The sequence below is a fragment of the Piliocolobus tephrosceles genome, chromosome 5, assembly GCF_002776525.5.
Source record: "Piliocolobus tephrosceles isolate RC106 chromosome 5, ASM277652v3, whole genome shotgun sequence".
Lineage (NCBI taxonomy): Eukaryota > Metazoa > Chordata > Mammalia > Primates > Cercopithecidae > Piliocolobus > Piliocolobus tephrosceles.
In genome coordinates, this window is record NC_045438.1 from 89,244,924 (window position 1) to 89,269,296 (window position 24,373).

At 36.9% G+C, this 24,373-nt stretch overlaps 2 protein-coding genes across 11 annotated transcripts in view; one reads left to right on the forward strand and one right to left on the reverse strand.

The window, feature by feature from the left end:
• The window catches only part of PGM3 (phosphoglucomutase 3), a 28,298-nt gene extending 9,581 nt beyond the window's left edge, over positions 1-18,717 (forward strand). The window contains exons 5-14 of one of the 4 annotated variants that reach the window (XM_026454540.1): positions 724-857; positions 1,763-1,958; positions 3,717-3,874; positions 4,838-4,921; positions 7,641-7,739; positions 9,230-9,343; positions 11,623-11,745; positions 13,128-13,301; positions 14,269-14,350; positions 17,111-17,421. In XM_026454540.1, coding sequence (XP_026310325.1) covers positions 724-857; positions 1,763-1,958; positions 3,717-3,874; positions 4,838-4,921; positions 7,641-7,739; positions 9,230-9,343; positions 11,623-11,745; positions 13,128-13,301; positions 14,269-14,350; positions 17,111-17,289 — 1,343 coding nt within the window. In that variant the 3' untranslated portion in view covers positions 17,290-17,421. Of the gene's footprint in view, positions 1-723; positions 858-1,762; positions 1,959-3,716; positions 3,875-4,837; positions 4,946-7,640; positions 7,740-9,229; positions 9,344-11,622; positions 11,746-13,127; positions 13,302-14,268 lie in introns of all 4 variants that reach the window. The other 3 variants (XM_026454538.1, XM_023205194.2, XM_026454539.1) reach the window with 3 other exon arrangements.
• Positions 15,107-24,373, reverse strand: part of DOP1A (DOP1 leucine zipper like protein A) — a 110,108-nt gene continuing 100,841 nt past the window's right edge. For 4 of the 7 annotated variants that reach the window (XM_023205192.3, XM_023205187.3, XM_023205188.3 and 1 more), the window contains 4 exons: positions 23,587-23,751; positions 20,665-20,794; positions 18,871-18,930; positions 15,107-15,718 (listed from right to left, as the gene is read on the reverse strand). In XM_023205192.3, the coding sequence (XP_023060960.2) occupies positions 15,413-15,718; positions 18,871-18,930; positions 20,665-20,794; positions 23,587-23,751 (661 nt within the window). In that variant the 3' untranslated portion in view covers positions 15,107-15,412. The remainder of the gene's footprint in view (positions 15,719-18,870; positions 18,931-20,664; positions 20,795-23,586; positions 23,752-24,373) is intronic. The other 3 variants (XR_002730189.3, XM_023205193.3, XM_023205191.3) reach the window with 3 other exon arrangements.

Genomic DNA, 24,373 nt, shown 5'->3' on the forward strand with positions numbered 1-24,373 from the left:
GTATGTTTGAGCAGGAAATTCATTTGAGGGCCTGTGCTTGGTAACAGCTCTTCAAGAATGGGTTTTCCCCTCTTCCCTGCTTAGTGTTAAGATAACTGTTGTGGGAGTGGTGACATGGGGTGATTAATTTCTGACTCATCCTCACACTGAAGGTATAGTTCTTTGTGATTTCAACTTCATGAGAGTCTAGTCTTCTACTGGGTTCTGCATCTTAGATCAGCGTGGGCTTTTTTTGCTCTGAAAACTGTAGCTCAATTTCTAGTTTAGAGGAATTACTTCAGAACAAAACTGGCTTCCAAACTAGCTTAGATCTTGGAGCTCTTGCCTTCAGGTATGTTTCGGCCTGATAATTCTGTAACTTGCCAGCACTGTAGTTCTTTTTAAAAGGAGATTTTTGTCTTTTATCTAGCATTTTAGTTGTTTCCAGGAGGATGATTCATCTGAATTATGTAGTTTGCAATGTTACTGGAAACAGAACTCAATTATTACTTGTCTACATTGCTTTATATTTACATTATTACCTGTTTATATGTAGTGATTTTTTTTTTTTTTGGCTACTAATAGTCATTTATATTTCTTTTTAAGATCATTTTTATGTTTTCTAAGGTGTCTGAGATGACAAAAAAGGATTTGTCACCCTGAAATTCCTACGTATGAATGCATTTAAACTTTTTTCTCTTTGTTAAGAAATATGGTGAATTGCTTTTTGTATTTCTATGATAGATTATGGCTTGTTAACAACACCCCAGCTGCACTACATGGTGTATTGTCGAAACACGGGTGGCCGATATGGAAAGGCAACTGTTGAAGGTTACTACCAGAAACTCTCTAAGGCTTTTGTGGAACTCACCAAACAGGTGAAAAGTTTATTGAACATGGTTAGAGTTCAAACAAATGAATAAAGTAACTAACATAGTCTACTGAACAGATTATCTTGTTTGTCATGCCTCCTCCTTCCTTTTCCAAAAATGCTGCATATCTCCTTTTTTGTTTTGCTCTAGGGCTACTCAAGGTTCTGGTCTATGTATCCTGCTAGCTTACATTGGCGTTTACTTGGCAAAGCACGTAGTACATTCTGAGATCCTTTGGGGAAGAAAACATGGTGGGGGTCTTGACGATGGTTATCATAAGTATTCATTCAGAATGAATTTGATCTTAGTTAATGTAGGTGCTGTTGGCTTAATACCTGAGGCATCTACTATTGAGATTTTCTTATAGATATATTAAATGTGGGGAGATTTGAGAAGTATAATTCATTTGAACAACAAATATTGAGTGTATGTCCTTACCAGGCACAATTAACTAAAAGCCCTTGCTCTCATAGAACTTAAAATTTGGGGTGAGGATAGCTGGGAGAGGAGACAATTAGAAAAAAAACAAATCTGCCTGATGATGATGTCACATACTATAAAAAGGATGACATGTCATTACTGCCCATTTGTCTGTGTGCTTATTCTTGCATTTGAATGGCTGCCTTGTAATATTACTTTTAAGGGACCCTGTTAATCGAGACTAAATTTTAATAAAGCTCTATGCTATCAGTTGTTCAATCAGTGAAACTGTTCTATTCCAGGTGTTTTTAAATTTTACTTTAGTGTTTTATAATTTTAAAAATGATAAAATTAATTATTGATAAAATTTAAAAATCAAAATAGATGAGTTAACTGAATATTTACATATGCACATATGTATATATGCTTTATATTTCACATTTATTTTTATAACTTGAAATTTTTCTTCCATGTGTCTTTTTCCTTTGTAGGCTTCCTGCAGTGGAGATGAATACAGATCACTTAAGGTCGACTGTGCAAATGGCATAGGGGCCCTGAAGCTAAGGGAAATGGAACACTACTTCTCACAGGGCTTGTCAGTTCAGCTGTTTAATGATGGGTCCAAGGGGAAACTCAATCATTTATGTGGAGCTGACTTTGTGAAAAGTCATCAGAAACCTCCACAGGGTATGTTGTACTAGCACTGTAAAAATTTGTTTTTAATGCTCTTTGAAGCCAATCTCACTTATAAACGGAGGTGGTAAAGTGAGTTAAGAATCATGCAGCTAGTCCTGGCTCTGCCACATTTAGACACTGAGAAATCTTCCCATTCTCAGAGCAACTGAAACATGGTCTGCTCTCTCTGCCTGTAAATCACACCACTCCTCATAGTCTCCAGGAAATCAGGTGGGGAAAGCAAAGTCAGGAAATGGCATTCTAGGTTCTCAAACTGGCATGCGTCAGAATCACTTTGAGGACTTGTTAGCACACAGATTCCTGGGCTCCACTTCTGAGTTTCTGGAGATCTGGCATAGGATTTGCATATGATAGAAATTTGCATTTCTATCAAGTTTGCAGGCTTTGTTCATGGTGCTTGTCTGGGGATCCCTTTTGGAGAATCAAATCTAGAGGGTAGCATAGTAAGTATTATTAGATACCTTATCTGAATTAGATATACTATGGAAAGCGAATGTAACTGCTTATACAGTTGTTAGTAATCAGTGTTTTCCACTCAGTGCAGAATAGGAGGAGGAACTTTTCTTCAGATTTTAGTTGTGGTAAGAGGTGTTCTGGATTTATCTGCATTATAGACCCTACATTATTTGCTTAGGACAAACCTGACTTGCAGTTATGTTTTGTTTGACTGGCTGCATTTGTGTGTTTGTCTGTGTGCCACTGTTTAAAAATTCCGTGACTTCTCTTACATATTGGAATCTCTAGCAGCATCTCTTTACCAAAATCAGAAAATGTTCCCACATGGCATTAGTCCACTACAGTCAGGTAGATGCTGCCCCCCTTAAATAGGACATGCATTCTAGAACTCTAGAGACTTCATCCAGTTGCCTCATTCATTCATGTTATTATGCCTTACTTAATAAGCATTTAAAATGTCAGTGTAGTCAACCAATTTGAGCTCCTTTTCATTGAATTGCTTGTTTTGACATTTACTTGACAGTTCAGTTCTGCCACTTATTTATTCATTTATTAAACACTGAGCTCTTACTCTTTATGCTCTAGGCGTTGGGACTACAGTATGAACAAAACTGTAGTCCTTGCTTTCCTGAAGCTTGCATCATGTCCTTTTGTCAATCTTATGATCCCATCCCTGACAAAAGCCTTTTACTTCTTAGTTGCCTCATGTTGGATTTGTCACTCTGCTGCTATCATGGCTAAGGAATAGCCAAATTTTCTAATAAATTTGATGCTACAATTGCTGAGATTTCAGCAACTTTATGTAAATTTCATAAGCCAGTTATCTCTCAAAGTTATAATTCTTTGCTCTTAATTATCAGTGTTTCTTTTTATTGGTGGTATGAACAAATAAAAACCATTTTTGTAGAATTAAAGCACATACCTCATCTAGTGCTGATTATTTTTTCTATGTAAAACAGATCACGGTGCTACGTAAATTACATTCAGAAATGTAGCTTTTAAAAAAACTTTATGGGATACCTGTCTAACCAAACCAACCTGCTTATAAAATGGAATTTTATAGTAGTAGTATAGCAAATTTCAGCATAGATTTTGAATGCTCCTCTTTTCACTTTGCAGTGAAAGAATTTGACCTGTAAAAAAATCACTAATAAACTATGTACTATTAAAAGATTATATACTATTTAAAGATTAAGACATTGATTTTTAGGACGATAATTTTAAGAGAAAATTCTAAAACTCTTTATAATACATTCTTAGACTGAAATGCATGTAAATTATCCTATGTGCTAGGAATGGAAATTAAGTCCAATGAAAGATGCTGTTCTTTTGATGGAGATGCAGACAGAATTGTTTATTACTACCATGATGCAGATGGCCACTTTCATCTCATAGATGGAGACAAGATAGCAACGTTAATTAGCAGTTTCCTTAAAGAGCTCCTGGTGGAGGTATGGTGGGGGGATTGGCTACCCTCTAAAACAAGACTTAGTGAAATAGTTCCATATTTTACAGTTATTTGTCAGAAAGACAAAATTTATGATAAATTCTTTACATTAGTGGGCAGGAAATTAAAAAAAGAGCAGTGGTAATACCCAGTCATTTGAACATTTGAGGCTTTGGAACCTGAAGGTACTCTTTTCTTCCTTATACTGGCCGAGTTTTGTGATTTGAAGCTTTAGGAAGTTTTGCTTCCATCATAATTGAAACTTTGATGAGAGTTCTGTGGTCACTCCATAAAAGCCCTAAATTCTAAGAGGAAATCTCATCATCTGATATATTAACTGATTATGATAAGCTTAGTAATGTGAGATTTGTTTCATTTTGCTATATTAGAAATAAATCTCAGGCTAGCTTTAAGTACAGAACGTAACTGGAAATTTCCAGGCTGGAGTGCAGGGGTGCTATCTCGGCTCATTGCAACCTCTGCCTCCTGGGCTCAAGCAATTCTTCTGCCTCAGCCTCCCAGGTAGCTGGGATTATAGGTGCATGCCACCACACCTGGCTAATTGTTGTATTTTTAGTAGAGATGGGGTTTCACTATGTTGGCCAGACTGGTCTCAAACTCTTGACCTCAGTTGATCCACCCACCTTGGCCTCCCAAAGTGCTGGGATTACAGGCATGAGCCACTGTGCCTGGCCAGATACTTTTATTTAAAAAATTAAAGAGATGAGGATCAGGAGATACAGGCTTCTTAAAAGAGGATTTCTCATAGAATTGCTTTAAATAGTGCTCAAATGTATTTTAGGCTTTTTTCCTGGTATACATGTAAATTTTCAGTCAGACATTTATGGCATAAACTAAGGCACAAGTGAACTGACTGATAATTTTGTTAGCCTTTAGAACTCTCATTATATTTGTTTTCGTAGACCATACTTTTGATGGCAAGTTAAGTATCATTGTTTTTGTCTAGATTGGAGAAAGTTTGAATATTGGTGTTGTACAAACTGCATATGCAAATGGAAGTTCAACACGGTATCTTGAAGAAGTTATGAAGGTATTGAACCATTTTTGTTTTCTGGTAGTTTCTGAATTAATATCATGTATCTTGAAGTTATGAAGGTATTGAACCATTTTTGTTTTCTGGTAGTTTCTGAATTAGTATCATGTTTCTGTGAGGGAGATACTGCCTTCATAAAAGTGATTATGTTTAGTGCATGAAGCTGAGCTGCTGTTCATGTAAAGGTAAAGAGAAATAAATAAGAAAAAATTTAGTTTCCTTGATGAAAAAAGGAAAACTTCTTTCCTTTTCTTGGAGTTTCCCTTTAGAAAACTTGTGAATTCTTTCTCTGCGCCTTTGCAATGAATGTAAATCTTTCTAAAGGCCCAATAAGCCAGTTTTACAGATCAGGAATATTTTTATTTAAGGTCCTAGAGTCACCAACTTCAAAAATAAACATCAAGGAAGATAGCTCACCTATCTCCCAGTCTCAGGAGAGTTTAACTTGGTGTTTGGGTCCAATTTGTAACTATCTACCTGTCACAGAGGTACGAAAAGTTTTATTACTCCCTTAGAGAAGGGCGGTTAACACAGGTGGCCATCCCTATTACCAAGTAAGTTTAGGATAGATCATGTGTGACAAATGGTGTTGTCAAGTTTTCCTGTTTGAGGACTAGTGTTAAAGAAAAAATAATTCATAACACTTGTTAAAATGGTAAAGCAGACTTGATTCAGGACTGTCGTGATAGGTACAGGGACTAATGTGATGGAGTTTTGCAGTGGTAGGAGAAAGATTGGGCTCAACTCCAAATATAGTAAGGAAAAGTGGGGTTTTATAGCCAAGGAGCAGGGTGTGTGGGGGCAGGTGGTGGTCAGTGGATGAACAATTACTGAGGAAACATGAGGGTAAGTGGGTGGTATTTTGGCTAAACTGATCTAACAGGACTTTTGCTGAAGGTAGGCGAGGGCGGTCACATACTACCTGGGGGATGGTGGAGAATAAACTCAGATCAGATGTCACGAGGTCATATATCAGGATGAGGGATTCTCGCTAAGCTCACTTAGCATGACTCTTATTAAAATCGGGCTATTGGAAGACATGCCTGAGGACAAGGCCTAGTCAGGCTTAGGTGAGCCTGACTAAAGTTTGGTCAAGGAGAGAATTTTTGTCATTAGCCATCTTTTATCTTAGGAAATTGGATTGGAATGTGTTTGCTGGTTATATTAAAGGGTGAGCATTTATCTTTGCTATCTCTTAGCAAATGAGCCTGTGATTGAACATCAGTTTGGCTTAATACTTATTCAGTAATAAAACTGTTTCTTGCCCTTCTTTTTTTTTTTGGAGAGGTTTTCTGGAGTGGTGGGAGATTCTGTTTCTAGTTATTTCTCCGGTGTCCACCAGATGACCACCCTTGGCACCACACTACTTGATCGGAGAGTTACCGGGGTTCATGGACAAAACTGGAAGTCTGTTTGCCTATATTTTCTCATTAACGAGCAGTTCTCCAACTTTTTTGTACCTCGTTTCAAGTTCTGGCATTTATACTACTTTTAGTTACCTTTCCATTCTCTAGAAAGCAGGAATTATAAAGTCAGATTCTTGCAGAATTTGGACAGGTAAAGTGAATGAGGGCAGCAGGTGGCTAGAAACAGGGAAGTTTGTGCCAGATGATGTCAACGGTAGTCATACTCTTCAAGAGAAGCAGGAAATCTGAATTTTCATGTGAATTTCCTACTTTTTAAAAAAGAAAGTGTCTGACTGAAAATTTACATGTATACCAGGAAAAAAGCCTAAAAAAGAAACAGTGGCTGAGCAAAACGAAATATATCTTGAGGCTGCTAGTTTATGACCTGATTTTAATATATAGTTATAATAAGCTCATTCAAGGGGATTCCATCTGGGGCCCATTTGCCTGCCTTTCACAGGGATTGGGTTATTTCACAGTACTTGGGTTATTGCTTTAGTATTTTCATTTTCTGTCTTAAACATTTATTACAGATAAAATAACCTAGTTTAAGAAACTGTTACTTCTCAACTCACTATCTTCCAGATGAAATATTTTTAGTCCTTGCCATTCCTGAGGTCTCCTACATCCAATCTAATGCTGATCTTTCTTTTGCAGTTTTTCTACTATCAGTCTTTCCTTAACCATTCTTAAAGCTCTCTCAGATCCATCCATTCTTGACTTTCCCTATTCACTGTTGCTGATCCAGCCACTATTTCTTACTGGGATTAGTCCTAGAAGCATCCTGATTCCATTTCTTAACCTTCTAATTGAACTTGCCGCTATTTGTAAATGAAGTTTTATTGGAATAGAGCTATGTTGATTTGTTTATGTATGGTCTGTGGCTGCTTTTGCACTGTAATGGCAGAACAATTGTGACAGAGACCATATGGCCTGCAAAGCCTAAAATATTTACTGTCTGGCCTGTTACAGAAAAAGCTTGCAATTCTGCTCTAAGCTATTCTCCACACTGGAGCTAAACAGCTTTCTAAAACTGTTAGGTCATGTCACGCCCCCACTTGTAATCTTTCGTGTCTTATAAGGAGCTCCTCATCTCTCTCACCATGCTTTACCCCTGGACACGTGCTTCCAGAGTGTGTTCACACTCGCATTGTATACATACCATTTTGTATTTTAATGCTTAATCGTTTTCCTCACTGGACTCGGCCCCAGTATGTTTTGATCCCCTTTGTGTCTCTGGGATACTAGGTATGCAAGGAACATTTGACATCTGAGTAATTGCTGTATTTCTTTAAATGCATGTGTTATAGGTACCTGTCTATTGCACTAAGACTGGTGTAAAACATTTGCACCACAAGGCTCAAGAGTTTGACATTGGAGTTTATTTTGAAGCAAATGGGCATGGCACTGTAAGTTCTCTTAATTACAGTTGGCCTTAGGAGGCACTTATCTTTATAATGAGATTTCTGTATCTGGGAGGTAATAATAGGTAATACTGTACTTTGTTGAAATAATTGGATGTGACAAAAACATCTTTTGGTTATCTTATATATTGATGTATTATGAAACTGTGATACTCTTTTACTTAGTAATGATTCTTCTTTCAATGTGAAGAGATACGCTAAGGTGTTTTGAATAGTTTTTTTTTTTAATTTACGGTTCTTAATTTTGTTATAAGCATGTTGTCTATGCATTTTTTGGCTGGCCATAGGAGAGGAAAAGAAAAATTCAGTCGCTATGGTGAATTGCAAAGTGTTGGAAAGTTGATAATTAATAAGAAATGAAAATGAATTTAAGGTAACTAGTGATAGGCATATAAAATGTTTCAATTTACATTTTACATAAAATTACATTTTAAAGTGTATAGTTAAGCAGTTTTTTGTAGATTCATAATGTTCAGAATATTTTAAAAATGTTTTTATACTCACCTCATTTAATGAATGCACTTGAGGTGGCTATCAGAATATTTGAATCTAAGCCGAATAATTTTCCTCATTAGTTTAAAATTGGCTTTTGGAGGGCATAAATATAAAAAGGGGAAAAATAAGTTCCTGCAAAATGCAATTAAGATATAACTTTAGTGATCTAATGGAGAAGTTGGTAAATTATTTTCTAAAGGGTAGATAGTAAATATTTTTGGATTTTCAGGCCATAAGGTCTCTGTTACAGTTGCTCAACTCTGCTGATCTAGCTTAAATGAATGGGTGTGGTTGTGTTCCAGTAAAACTTTACAAAAACAGGTGACTAGCCTGTGCCTTATTTTATCAAGAAAAATGTATTTCATCAAGTAGTTGAGCATAGTATGCTAATCTTGCTCAGTATTAGGCCTCTAGAAGGCAATAAAAAAAGATGGGTAAGGTATTTCCAAATGAGGTAAGACTCTTGAGGAGCATGATGAATTATATATTGTAATGACTATCCATGACATTTTTTGCCATATTTTGATAAATACTAGGAACTCTTAATTTTGCCTAGCTCATACCCTTAAGTTTTAGAATAAAACTGTACTAGTCGCAATGAATTATTTCCTGCAAAGTAAAAAGGATACAGACAGGCTCTAAGTAACCTGGTTGCACAGAAATGACTTAGCTGGTTGAAGGGAGAACATGAACTTACTATGTGTGTTGGCCTCTTGTCAAGGTGGTGTTTTCTTTGTAATCAGATGTTTAAATTTTTATAGCCAGTTATATAATCCACAAATAAAATTTTTCCCCTAGTACTATCCTCTGGGTTTTAATGTGATCTTACATTAATTTCATACATTTTAAGGCTGCCACTATGTTTCCCCTCAGTTTCTCCAGATTGACTAGGAGGGAAAAGTGGGTTAGCTAGAATAATAGTATTTATGACTAGGTTTTGGATAGTGTTTTGAGACTGATTTTATATGCTTTTGCTGCAGGCACTGTTTAGTACAGCTGTTGAAATGAAGATAAAACAATCAGCAGAACAACTGGAAGATAAGAAAAGAAAAGCTGCTAAGATGCTTGAAAACATTATTGACTTGTTTAACCAGGTCAGAACTGATGGGGCAGTGGACTCTTGGTTACCTTTACTTGATTCAGAAGATGGATAGAACAGAGTGTGGGTGCATACAAAATTAAAGTAGAGACGTCCTGGCCTGGTGGCTTCCTTGCAATAGTAGTATATTCAGTTGAGATTTATAATGAAATGGAATGACAGAACATTTTTTAATATGCTTCCCTTCCCCTACATCTTATGATGGAAAATTTCAAGTATATTGAGTAGCTTCTACCTAGGATCACAGATTCAGCTACTCAGTGTATATATATATATATATATTATTTTTTTTTAACCAAACCTCGAGGAAATTAAGTAAAAATAACTGGTTGTCAGGCCAGGCGCGGTGGCTCATGCCTGTAATCCCAGCACTTTGGGAGACCGAGGTGGGCGGATTACGAAGTCAGGAGATCGCGGTGAAACCTCGTCTCTACTAAAAATACAAACAATTAGCCGGGCATGGTGGTGGGCACCTGTAGTCCCAACTACTCTGGAGGCTGAGGCAGGAGAATGGCATGAACCCGGGAGGCAGAACTTGCAGTGAGCCGAGATCGTGCCACTGCATTCCAGCCTGGGCAACAGAGTGAGACTCCATCTCAAAAAGAAAAAAAAATAACTGGTTGTCTCACTGACAAAGGACATACATGTGGGTTAGTTGGGATTGGGGTTGGAGTGTCGTTTGGCAGTGGAAAAGCAGTACTCAGGGTAGAGGAAAGCGATTCAATTATTTGAGTGTCTTGCACACATTGGACACTTTATATACTTTACTGTGTAATCCTTGCAGTAACATAGGGAGAGGTGTTACTGTAATTCCCATTTTATAAGTGAAGAAACAGAGATCTATCTTCAGTTATATCTTATACCAAAGCTCATATTTCTCCATTTTATCTTGATGCTTTCTATCATTGTGGGGTAGTATCTCAAAAGGGATCTAATTATAAAGAAAAATGAGTGATGGAATGTTAGGCTGAGCCTTAGAGTTATCCAGTCTAATTTCATTTTATAGATAAGGAGTACTAAAGGCAAGTTTCTCAAGAGCTAGTTTCAGTATTCTTTGTTACACCTTTCATTGTCTTCCATGGAGATCTTCACCTCATTGTTCATGTTTATCCATCCACAAAAACATTTCAGTTAATCATGCTGCATGTGAGAAAGCATAGGATATAGGCTGAGTATCTCTTATCCAAAATGCTTGGGACTAGAAGTGTTTTGGGTTCCAGATTCACTGGATTTTGGGATATTTGCATATATATAATGTGACATCTTGGGTGTGGCACTCAAGTCAAAAACACTAAATTCTTTTGTTTCATGTATGTTACATAAGATTAAAGGCTTTATAGAATACTGCAAATTTAGTGCATGAAACAAAGTTTGTGTCTACTGAACCATCAGAAAGCAAAGGTGTCACTCTCAGCCATCCATTGGACAATCTGTGGTTGTTTGGCATCACCGTCATTCCTGACTCTGAATTTATATGCTGTCAATAAGCAACCATTTTTTATACTTATTCACATACAAGTATTTAATAGTAAAAAATATGATACTTATCTGGCATGCATGGAAACGATATATCATAGCTGAAGGAGGCTGACAGGGTCTTTTTCCCTTGGGGATGCTCAATGAACTGTGGGCCTGCTTTTAGTGGGGTTTTTGTTGTTGTTGTTGTTGTTTTGTTTTGAGATGGAGTCTTGCTTTACTGCCCAGGCTGGAGTGCAGTGGTGCAGTCTTGGCTCACTGCAACCTCTGCCTCCCCGACTCAAGCAGTTCTTCCTCAGCCTCCCGAGTAGCTGGGATTACAGGCGCCCACTACCACACCTTGCTAATTTTATATTATATTAGTAGAGATGGAGTTTTACCGTGTTGGCCAGACTGGTTTTGAATTCCTGACAGGTCAGGAGTGCATTTGTTTTTTTATTAAGAGACAAGGTCTTGCTGTGTTGCCCAGGCTGGAGTGCACTGGCTGTTCACAGGCATTATCACAGCACACTGCAGCCTCAAACTCCTAGCTTCAAGTAATCATCTCATCTCAGCCTCCTGAGTAGCTGGGACTGAGATGTGTGCCACCACACCTGGCAGTTGTATACCCACATTTTGACTGACCTATCACAGAAGGCCAGGTGTGGAATTTTTCACTTGTGACGTTATTTTGGCACTCAACATGTTTCAGATTAAGGATGTTCAACCTGTACTGTGATTGGTTTTCTAAGAAAAACATCCATTTCCAAGATTTGCTTGTGTTAAGTGGTTTCTTCTATTTGTTTCCCCATTTTGCAGGCAGCTGGTGATGCTATTTCTGACATGCTGGTGATTGAGGCAATCTTGGCTCTGAAGGGCTTGACTGTGCAACAGTGGGATGCTCTCTATACAGATCTTCCAAACAGACAACTTAAAGTTCAGGTGTGAGAGAAACTTTAAAATAACTTTTCTGAATATTAGCTAAGTAAAACCTATTATCCCAATTCTGTGTCTCACTGACAAATGTTTCCTGTTTCATTCTATACATACATACATGATATACAGAAAATAAGGCCTTGTGGGCCGGGTGCAGTGGCTCCTGCCTGTAATCCCAGCACTTTGGGAGGCCAAGGCAGGCGGATCATGAGGTCAAGGGATTGAGACCAGCCTGGCCAACATGGTGAAACCCTGTCTCTACTAAAAATACAAAAATTAGCTGGGCGTGATGGCGCACACCTGTAGTCCCAGCTACTCAGGAGGCTGAGGCAGGAGAATCACTTGAACCCGGGAGGTGGAGGTTGCAGTGAGCCAAGATCATGCCATTGTACTCCGGCCTGGCGACAGAGTGAGATGCCATCTCAAAAAAAAGAAGGCCTTATGATATTTAACGGTATTATCTTTGAGCTGAAAAAAATTATAGAGTAAGTTCATTTATTTAACATTCTATTGTTTGAGAAGTATTTGGTTTCCAACTTTATTATATAATAAATAATATGAATGACTGCATCACATTTTTAAAGAGATTTTATTATGAAGAATTAAAAACAGATATAAATGTAGAGAAACAACACAATGAACTTTGTGTACACAGCTTCAGCAGATTTCAGTTATTGCCCTATACATTCTCCATACCCCCTCCCAATACTCTTTTGGGTATTTTATTTAGAGACGAGGTCTCACTGTGTTGCCCAGGCTGTTCTTGAACTCCTGAGCTCAAGTGATCCTTTTCCCTCGGCCTCCCAAAGTGCTAGGATTACAGGTGTGAGCCACTGCGCCTGGCCCCAACATTATTTTGAAGCAAAACTCAGATCCCCTGTCATTTCAAGTGAAAGTACTTACTCTGCATTATGTTTAGTTCATGGAATACTTCCTGAGGGAGAAAATTCAGATAAATTGCTCATTGATTTCTCTGTACATGTTTATGCCAGTTTACACATTCACCAACAGAATTTGTGAAAGACAATTGGAGGTACTAAAGCCACAGTTCAGAGAAATGGCTATTGATTTTTCTGATTATTTCTGGCATATTTAAGAGATTCTTATCGGCCTTCTTATATAATGAGCTACCACTTATCCTGTTTTTATGTTATGTGTGACATGGGACATATAGTCATGTCGTATTTACTATCCATTATCTTTATAGACTGAAGAAAAAGAGAAAAGTTGTCCAAATGTTGAAATTAATTACCCTGATCTTGGAGAAATAAGAAGTTTTAATGTAATTTTATATTTAGTCTGGCACTTTTCGTAGAATTTATGTTTAACAGGTTAAGCTTCTGAAAGGAAGTGTAATATAGTAACAAATATGAAATGCTTGCACTTAGGTTGCAGACAGGAGAGTTATTAGCACTACCAATGCTGAAAGACAAGCAGTTACACCCCCAGGATTACAGGAGGCAATCAATGACCTGGTGAAGAAGTACAAGCTTTCCCGAGCTTTTGTGCGGCCCTCTGGTACAGAAGATGTCGTCCGAGTATATGCAGAAGCAGACTCACAAGTAAGCTGGGATAGTTCTATTGAAAAAGAGCCTAATATTAGGTGATACAGAGGCAAACTATTTTAATAGTTTTTAGAATCTCACTATGATGATTAGGCTTTATTTTGCTGAGCCTTTTAGGTTCACATTAAGACTACAAAATTATTTTCACCAGCAGTAATTATAAAATTGAACAAAATTAGACCCACTCAGTTTATTTCCCCAAATATTTTTGACTTATTCTAGACCGCCTGAAAGTGTCATATTTTTAACCATGGCAGGAATAACTAATAAATACTTAGTTTAGGCACTATAAGGTAGATGATCCTTTTCTTTTAAAAATATAATCTTGTGACATTATGAAAACAACTAGCTTTGTAGTTCATTTCTAAGTCAACTGATAGCATTCTGAACTCTTGTTTTTCAAAATATTTCCTTTAAATGACAGCTTTACTCTGGTGCCTGTTTCCCTGATAGGGGTCAAGACCTGTGGTCTGGGTTTTTATTATTTGGCCTCTTCACATACTCCTTAAAGAGTCTGCAAAGCCACGGCAGACTACAGTGAGCATGCTGAATAGGGAATCAGAAGGAGACATTTGGCAGCTTTCTTGCAGAAGCTTAAGCCATCTTAGAGTCTAAAGAATATCCATGATGGATGAGGAGACGGCAACAGAGGCAGTAATACTTACTTACTGTTAGGCTAATTGTGGAAGGTTTTATTGAATTTTTTCATTTTTGGAATGATAGCTATTTTTATAATCTGAATTGATTAAAAACTTACCTTATTTAGAAGAATTTCGTCTGTTTTCCATTTAAGGGCCTTGGAATTTGTTACTGAAAGATGAAAAAAGGTTTTCATTGGAATTTGTTAGTGAAACAAAATCAAGACTCACCCTTCTCTTCCCCAGAATTCCAAGTAACATGGTCTTGCCCATGTTAGACACATGCTGTATCTTTCTCATCTAATCTCTTTTAATGTAATTTGCAGGAAAGTGCAGATCACCTTGCACATGAAGTGAGCTTGGCAGTATTTCAGCTGGCTGGAGGAATTGGAGAAAGGCCCCAACCAGGTTTCTGAAGATAATTTTCATATTCTTGAGAAACTGGACTTTTTACAAGTCTTTAAAAAACTGTCAATAATAATGGCCCTACTAAGAGATTTATAATCATAATGTTTACAATGCAGCCTACTGGATTGTCTCTAGATCTGATTGTTTTTCTTAAACACTACCAGAATAATTCTTTGTAAATAGATAAGCCTTACACTTGTTAAAGAAATTTACCTCTAATTTCAGTCTCACTAATGTAAAATACTGGGGCTTAAGTATACAATTCAGTCACTAACTGTACAGTTTTATGTGGGGAACAATTCATGCAGACTACTGGATAATTAAATCTTATTACCAACTCCTTGTGATATCTTTGCCATCACCGTCACATGAGCAAGATGATGTTTTGCAGCATTCCCCATTGCTGATACAAATGAAGAGGGCAGAGAAGACTTTATACAACTAGTTTTTCCATTGCAGAGTCTTAAGAAAGATTATTAGATGACTTACCTATATGACTAATGCCATCAGGAACTCAGAGGTGTGAAGAGGGGGTTGTCCATCCCTCTTCCATACTGAGACTTGTAAGGATGCATGGTCCAGCCTTCAGTTATTCTTCACTGCTCTTGGTGAAGGTATGTGGGAGAAAAACTAATTATAATACGTTTTCCAGCCTCCGATGGAGAAGGAACACCACTCTTGATACCAGAACATGGTTAATAAGGAAAAGAGAAAAATCCCAAACCAATCTTAATTAAACCAAGCCTGAAACCAATGGAAAAAAAAAATGGGTAGTGTATATTTTGCAGGTTTAAGACAACTCAGGACAATAAAAACAATGGACTTTACATGTGTGTATATATATAGTTCTCTTAGGCACCATAATCAGTATAAGCCAACAATATTTAAACTTGATTCAGGCCACATTCAGACATTTGCTCTTATATACAAATATTTAAATTAAATACAACCTGAAATGTGTTCTGTTACATACAAAAAAGGAAAAACTATACAATGCAGAGCAGTGTATGTGTTTTAAATAATTACATTTACATATAAGTTAAATGGAACCACCGGTGGTGCTCAAGTTTTTATCATCCCTTCCAGAAAATCTTTTTCTACCATCTCTTCTATTTTTTGCCTGGCTTTGCTGGAACATGGTTTGTGGTTCTCCAGTTTCATGTCCTTATTAGGGAAGGCGTTTGAGTAGAGGATAGGACTCCCTGAGTGTCCTCCACATCGGCTTGTGACTTTGCTGTTGAAGACTTGACTGAGCACATTGAAGAACGGCAGGAGCTGCTCCATGCTGCGCACGGTGCAGATGGTGAGAAGCAATTGCCCTGGCTCCCAACCCAACGTTCTCCCTGAGTTGTCTTCCTCTGGATTTTTCTGCAGAAAACAAAAGTGAACTGGTATTAACAGACAGTGTGCTATGTTAGAAAAATTAAAAAGATATAATAAACATTGGCAACTGGTCAAGAAATGAATACAAATGACATTACGTTTCTACTCCTGACCTGATCAAAACCCTTGGTGCTTCTGAGACCTTTTACTGCCATTTCTTAGTTTTATATGGAGCAGTCTTAACACTGTAGTAATAGTTCCCAACTAGAATGCACAGATAAGCTTAGTTAACAGAAATCGCTTTGAACAGGAATAGAGTCAAACATAAAAGTTTTATGTTGTGCTTTGTATTTACTCAAAAAGCTCCCAGGTTTCTGAACCCTCACTACTGTAACCAAGGACTAGGTCACAAAATGACTACAGAAAAAAGGAACAAAGTGCTCTATACATTTTATATCCCCTTTTATTATAAATAGTTAATTCCCTTTTATCTAGATAGCCTAAATTTGCCATGATGATAGCAGTATCCAAAGTGAATAATTACTGTCAATACTGCATCACAGAGAAAGGAAGGTATCCCTCAGGAGAGACACTGCTCTCTCCTTCTGGGTTGTGCTAAACAAAATAGGGAGGAAAGCTGGACCTGGAGTCAAAGGAATTGGTTTAGAGTGCTGGCTCTGCCATACTTAACGACATCCTTGGGCAAGATACACAAAGGTTCCTCACTTATAAAATGGGACAATCTAAACTAACTTTTAGTAGAGAAGTCAAATGAGAAGGAATGTGAAAACTCTGCCAACTAAATATAAACACAAATAATTTGTGTATTAAGAGGGTAGTTTGAGAAGCCACCTGAATTACACAAACACAGCTACAGACATCATTCTGTCTAGAGAAAGATATGAGAGAACTGAGGTTGGTTGAACTTGGGCAGGATCACAGATACAATACCACACTAAATAAAGATAATGAAAATAAGCAATGAACTAGACAGAAGAAAGAAATCATGAAGACTTAGGAAGAATTACAATCTGTCATATTAACAAATGGAGTTTGCCTTCTAAGATCAGATGTTGCTCAGAAACTTTTATTGTTTACCTAATAATTTAATATCACTAGTTTCCTAGTGGGTCAAGCAGATACAAAATCCAGCTTATTTTCTTCTATGTGCTCTCAAGCTTGTTGCTTATTTTAAAGTAAAATCCTGAAAAAGGAAATTAGGTTGGTGCAAACGTAATTGCGGTTTTTGCATTGTTGAAATTTGCCGTTTTATATTGGAATACATTCTTAAATAAATGTGGTTATGTTACACATCATTTTAGGCACATTTCTCACTTTTTTTTTTTTTGCTAGTGACTTACTTGCTGTTTATTTTAGACTGTGGAAATGATGTTAGACAAAAAATCAAATTGGAGCAATTTTCTGAGTTCAAAATAGGTTATAAAGCAGCAGAGACAACACACAACATCAACAATGCATTTGGCCCAGGAACTGCTAACGAACATACGGTGCCTAAACAGTGTCGTGATGGTTCAAGAAGTTTTGCAAAGGAGACTAGAGCCTTGAGGATGAGGAGTGCATTGGCCAGCCATCGGAAATTGATAATGATGGATTGAGAGCATCATTGAAGCTGATCCTCTTACAACTGTAAGAGTTGCCCAAGAACTCAACATTGACCACTTTATGGTTGTTTGGCATTTGAAGCAAATTGGAAAAGTGAAAAAGCTCAAGAAATGCGTGCCTCGTGAGCTGAGTGAAAAAATACAAAAAATCGTCATTTTGAAGTGTCATCTTCTCTATTCTACGCAACAATAATGAACCATTTCTCGATCGGATTGTGACGTGTGCCAAAAGGTGGATTTTATACGACAATGGGCAACGACCAGCTCAGTGGCTGGACTGGGAAGCAGCTCCAAAGCATTTCCCAAAGCCAAACTTGCACCAAAAAATGGTCATCGTCATTGTTTGGTGGTCTGCTGCCAGTCTGATCCCCTACAGCTTTCTGAATCCAGGTGAAACCATTACATCTGATAAGTATGCTCAGCAAATCAATGAGATGCCCCAAAAACTGCAATGCCTGCAGCTGGCACTGGCCACCAGAAAGGGTCCAATTCTTTTCCACCACAACAGTGGACCGCATGTCGCATAACCAACACTTCAAAAGTTGAACTAATTGGGCTATGAAGTTTTGCCTCATCTGCCATATTCACCTGACCTCTTGCCAACCAACTACCACTTCTTTAGGATTTCAGCAACGTTTTGCAAGGAAACCGCTTCCACAACTAGCAGGATGCAGAAAATGGTTTCCAAGAGTTCGTCAAATTTGGAAGCATGGATTTTTATGCTACAGGAATAAACCGATATTTCTCATCGGCAAAAATGTGTTGATTGTAATGATTCCTATATTGATTTAATAAAGATTTGTTTGAACCTAGTTATAATGATTTAAAATTCATGGTCCCAAACCGCAATTACTTTTGCACCAAACTAAAAATATATGTTAAAAATGGAAGAGTCCAGGAGCAAACCAAGAAAAGATCACCTACTTCTTCATCATCTCTGGTCAAAAACAAACCAAAAAACTTAACAGCTATCACTTAAGTTTGCTTCCTAGCAATTATTTAGGTTCCAGTCTAGATTATAGGATATATAAAACTTACTTACTTTCTTAACTATGACACTGGCACCAATGAGAGTCCTGTGACTGACTTTCACATTTCCATCATTACTCAATTACTGGTACCATACCACCTCTAATCCCCTAAGTCAAACTGCAATTCAATGATAAAGGGCATACAGAGATGACTTTGTCATGAAGGGAAATGAATAATACCCTTGCACCCTCTATATAGCTAACTTCCAAATGTAAGAGAACTATGGGGTAACCTTTTGTTTATATTCCTACCAAGATGAGCCTTTAAGAGAAGAACTTTTATTATGCTCTTGACCAAGAAGAATATACTTGATTCAGAGTTTCTGATGCTCTTAATGAGAACTATCTGTATTGTCTCAATATTAAATAAAGTCAAACATTTCCATACAAATGATTTCTCCTTTGACTTCACCAGTCTACACTTGAAAAAAGACTTCCTTCCTGTTTACCTCCCTTGTACTTGTTGACATTCAGACCTGGGTTTGTGTCTCAGTATTTGGCAACTTTTGCTGCCATATCATAAGCATGAAACAGCCACCCTCACCTGATTCTTGGCCATCTCCAATCCCTCCAAAATCACTGTCTTAAAGTCCTCCTCCTTGTCCTGTGGAAGGAAAGAGGAGAACTCACAGCCTTTGTTCCAGTGAAAAGTAGCTTGGCCATGAAGACCTTGTTTCAGGTGATTTGGACGGGAAGATGCCTTTCAATCAAAATAGTTTTTTTATTCTGTGGGAGAAATTTTGGGCAAAAGACTGTCATATTTATTATTTAAAGGAGGAGGGACTTATAAAAATTCTCATTACTAATGAAATGCAGGCATAACAGAAAAGGACATGTGCCTGGGGTCACATTTGCTTCTGGATTTGTCACGATTACTTGCCCAAACTCTGAGATATCAAAGTGAAAAGTACTGAAGTCCTATCCTGAACTCAGGACCCAGCTTACATCCTCATCTCTGTCCTTTTATTAAGCCCCTACAGAAGCAACTAGGAATTTAAGTCAAGTTTCTCATGTAAATTCCTTCCAGCAAAATCTCTTTAATTACTTTCTTCATTCCATTTCTATAGTTATGGAATTCAGTTTAAGAGCTGCTGCCTGATTAGGAGGACTCCAGAAGACTGGAAAATTTCTGAGCACTCAAAGCACACACTGCATACTAGATCTCACCAAATAACCTAGCTCACTTCCAAATTGTACAATTTGATTTTGAAATTTGTTGAATGTAAAAGAAAATTTGACAAAAGGTTAATAACAAAGGCCCAATGGCGAGCATGCCAGTTTCACTGCTGGTAGGTTCTTGGGCAAAGATCTGTAATAAATTAGCATGATGCATACTGAAAGATAAAAAGTATATAAGACACAATATTTTACAAATTTTATTTTCCTACACTTTTTAATGGTATAATATGTTTTAAGTAAATTCCTACTTTTCCCCTTAAATAATTTCTCTAAGAAGATGCTTTATATTAATGAGTCAGAGCCAGTTTAATTTTGAGCACTGTTTTAAAAACTGCAGGTTGGGGGGGTCTTGCAATCTGTACTTAGCATTATCACCGTGAACTACAAAAAGGAAAATATCTCACATGTTAAGGGCAAGAACTGTTTTGTGAAACTTTAGATTCGGTTATATAGCTGTATTCGATCAGGATAAGGAATGCATTTCTGAATGTAGGTTATAATCAGAAAGTGAAAAATACTTAGAAAATGAATTTTAGCATATATTTTTTTCATATAGATAAACAGAATGAATGCTAATGATTATTTCCTTTATTCTGACTGAGGTTCTAGCTCATTCAATTTCAATGAAATCTGACTCATATTTTACAAATTTAAAATATATAATCTTCTTACCCATTGATTAGTTCTGTTGAAACAACTCTGACACGTTCTAAAAATCCCTTTTGTATTGCATTTTTCTCAATCAATTCATACTTTTGTTTCTCATCATGGCGTTAAGATGAACATATTACATTCTCAAGTTTTTGACATGACTGTTCAGGACTACAGTCTTAAGTACTCACATGTATGGTTCCAAGGTTTTTATTTTCTTTTTTGAGGGGAAAATATTTTAAGGTAGATGTTATTAATGTACAAAAGCCTTCCTTTTTCTTCTCTTCAAAAAAAAGAATAACCACATATTCCTTTAAAATACATGCAGTATGTTTTCTAATGTCTGGAAATATGAGGCTTACGGACATTAATTCTTAAAACCAGGGACTTGTTTTCAAAATAGCTCAACTTGATAACGTTCTCAGTTTCCCAGGAAGTATTTAATAAATACCTCACTAATGCAACATGTAGTGATGTAAAACAAAACAATCACAAAAGAATGCGATACCTTTGCTCTTTTCCGAAGAAGTTTTGCTAGTCGTACCACGTAAGGTTTAAATTCTCGTTGATGTATACCCTGCCTTCTGACTTCCAAACCTGAATCATCTGAGGCTTCTGGAATAAAGGCCCATCGGTACCTATGTATAGAATAATGACATAAGCATCAGTAAGACAGACTTTGTGCCATCTAAGATTAGGTGGCATAATGTAGTAGAAAGATCATGACCCCACTGCTTATAAAAATTCAAATGCCAGATGTGCCACTCATAGCCTTGTTACTTTGGGTATGTTTCTTAACCTCTCTGAGCCTTCATCAGTAAATAAAGATACTATTAACTACCTCATAAGGTTGTAAGGAATAAATATGAAACTTGCAGGCATCATTACTTTTTTCATGAGCACAAAGCAAGTACTCAACAAATGTTTGTTTCCTCATTAGCGAATAGGCAAAAGGTTCTTAAAAGGAACATGTTTTCATTTAGCTTATCTCTTTGTACTGTAACATAACAGTGTGACAAAGACTTGATTTTTCAACGTATAATTGGTCAAATGTTCCCTGGTTGCACAGTAAAGGAATAAAAAATTGAACGAATTTAAGAAAAGTAGGGCTTTCTTTGCACTTCTCTTGAATTTTTATAATTCTGTTTTTCATAAGTAATATCCGACCATGGGAAAAATTCAAACAGTATAAATGGGCATACCAAAGAAAGGCAGTCTCCCCTCCCTGCATAGGATCTATCAACATTGTCAGCTTCGTATGTCCTTCCCGGGAGTTTATGCCCAAAAGAGTACATATTCACACAACCCTCTCCTTTAAAGAAACATGATCGCTGCCTGTTTTGATTTAATCATACATATAGGATATATATATTTGATATTAATTTCCTATCTTGGAGATAATTCTGCATCATATAAAACTTCTTTTTAACAGCAACGTAGTAGTACACCACAGCCAATGTCCTAGATTGTCCAATTTCTTGCACTTACAAAGTACCACGATGGATACCCTTATGTAATGCTTATTTATTTTTGTGCACATCTGAGAATATAGAGGCAGGATAAATCCTCGGATGTAGAATTATAGGCTTAAAGAGAATATATATTTTAAATTTTGGTAAATATAACCTCTGAACAATTGGACAATATCAGTGTATCTTCCAACAAGAATAAGAATGCTTCTGTTACTAAAAGTAAAAGGAAAGCAACTTTCAGATCTTTACCATTCTGATGGTTATCCATAATTTTAATTGGAAACTCTGGAGAACAACTGAGCAGCTTTTCTTATGTTTAGAAACCATCCTATAAATTATTAACTGTGTTGCTCATTGGCCCATTTTTCTACCAGGTTATTTTTATATATTACGCATTTTAGACTTTTGCCAATTCATTGCTATCTCTCAAACTTTATGGTTACATGGATACTTTTAAATTTATGTATAGTAAGCTTATGAAATACTTTGAACTTGCCAAATATGGATCATGGTAAGATATTACTCTTTCAAGATAATCATTAAAATCTTCACATTTTCTACTTTGTAGATTTTTATTTTTAGAAAGATACAAGTTTTTTAAAAAACTAATTAATATAATGGCATGTTTCCTTCCCTTTTGTAGTAACATCTTGACAAGTAAAAGGATAAACTTATTTTGGTTCTTGACATGGAAGATAAAAAGTCAGTGTCATGAGCATACTGTTTAATATCCCTCCAAAAGCACCTGAGAATAGTTATCACTTTTGTGAAGGTAAGTGTCTTGGTTAATATTGGCCATTTTCCTACAATTCTGTTTAGTATGCTTTTCTGGACTTCCTTAGGAGTAACATCTGTGTAACAGATACCCAACAACTGAAATTCATCAAAAAGTAGATATATATGGTTTTCAAGTAGAAGAGAAAATTAAAGGAACTAGAATGACTCTAAAGGTAATTTCTAGTTCTTACCATTAAATTTAATGAAAAGTAAGCTTGTAAAATAGCAAATTTTGGAGCATGTCCAAATAAAAAACAGAAAAAGCTCAGTAGCATACTCTTCATCCTATTATTTCCATTCCAGAAGAAAAATAAGACACAATATTATAAATTAATACATATTTGATCTCGTGGATAAATTCTCATACTACCTTAACTACATTTTGATAATGTTACATAGATTGCCCATTATTTTTAAAATTTATATATGAAAAACCATAATTAAATATTTTTGCCACTTAAGAAGGGATTGTGAGCATTAATTTTTATCAACCTTTCCCCTATTTCTTTCAGTTCAGTTTATTATCTAAGATAAAACTGCCTCCTTCATTCTAGTCTTGCCCATCTCCAGTCCATTCTCCACACTACACAGCCAAAATAAGCATTCTAAAATTCAAGCCTAAAAACATCACTTCTTTCCTTAGCTGTCCAAGTTCTCTAACACAGTTTATAAGGTCTTACATGGTTTAGTCCCTTTCCAGCTTCTTCTCAATATTCTGCTCCAGCAATACTGATCTCTCCACACTTCAGACATATCACGTCTGCAGCTGCCTCTATCTTCCTTCACTCTCCCAGCTGTCATTCTTCACCACCTCAGGTTAAGACCCCTGAGGGCCTTCTCTAACCTTCAGAGCTAGTAGGGATCTCTGCTATGTGGCCTCAGTGTGTCTTGTACATGAGCTACCATAGTATCAGTATGTCTCCTTCCCTGGACTTGAAGCATGTGAGTTATGTACCCCATTATCTCACATCTGGAGGTACTCAATCTGTTGACTGAATAGTCTGTTAATATATCCACATTGACCATTTACTTCCAATAACTGTGCTGTGCCAAAATAATTATATTTTAGTAAAAATTATTAATCAGCTTACACAAAAAACTTTTTAATTAGTCATAGATGTCAGTGACCAAAGCAAATGCACTTTCAAAAATATCCATTTAATATCCTTGCTTTTACTTACATCTGAAACTGAGGAAGGTTTTCAGAGGGCAACGCAAGAGCCAAATCCAAAAATTTGCAAGCAGAGAGATAGAGGTTTAACCACCGCTGGCTGTTATATGAAGTAGAGAAGCCATTACCTCCTGTGTACGTTGTCTCCAGACCAGCCACAGAGGGCCCTGAAGTCCTGTAAGCAGGAGACAGACTGTCAGCAGCTGGACCCATTTACTCACAGGAATTCCTGGAAAGATCTAAAAGTGCCAGCTAATATTTTTCATAATCATCCTGAGATAAATGTGCCAGTAATTGCTAAGCAAGGTCATGATGAAATGTCACCATTTTCAAATCAAAAATTCACTTTTCTTAAGAATGTAAAAACAGTACATAGACTGGGTGCAGTGGCTTATGCCTGTAATCCCAGCATTTTGGGATGCCAAGGCGGGTGGAACGTTTTGAGCCGAGGAGTTTGAGACCAGCCTGGGCAACATGATGAAACCCTGTCTCCACAAAAAATACAAAAAACAAACCAAAACCAAAACCAAAAAAAAAAAAAAACCACTAGCCAGGCATGGTGGCACACACCTGTGGTCTCAGCTGCTCAGGAGGCTGAGGTGGGGGAATCACCTCAGCCTGGGAGGTCAAGGCTGCAATGAGCCAGGATCACACCACTGCATTCCAGCCTGGGTGAAAAGACTGAGACCCTGTCTAAAAAAAAGTAGTACATAACTTATCTTACATTCAAGAAATATAAAAACTGTAAAAGCAAGATACTTCTTTACTCAGTTTCTGCAAAGATGAGAAAGTTCTCT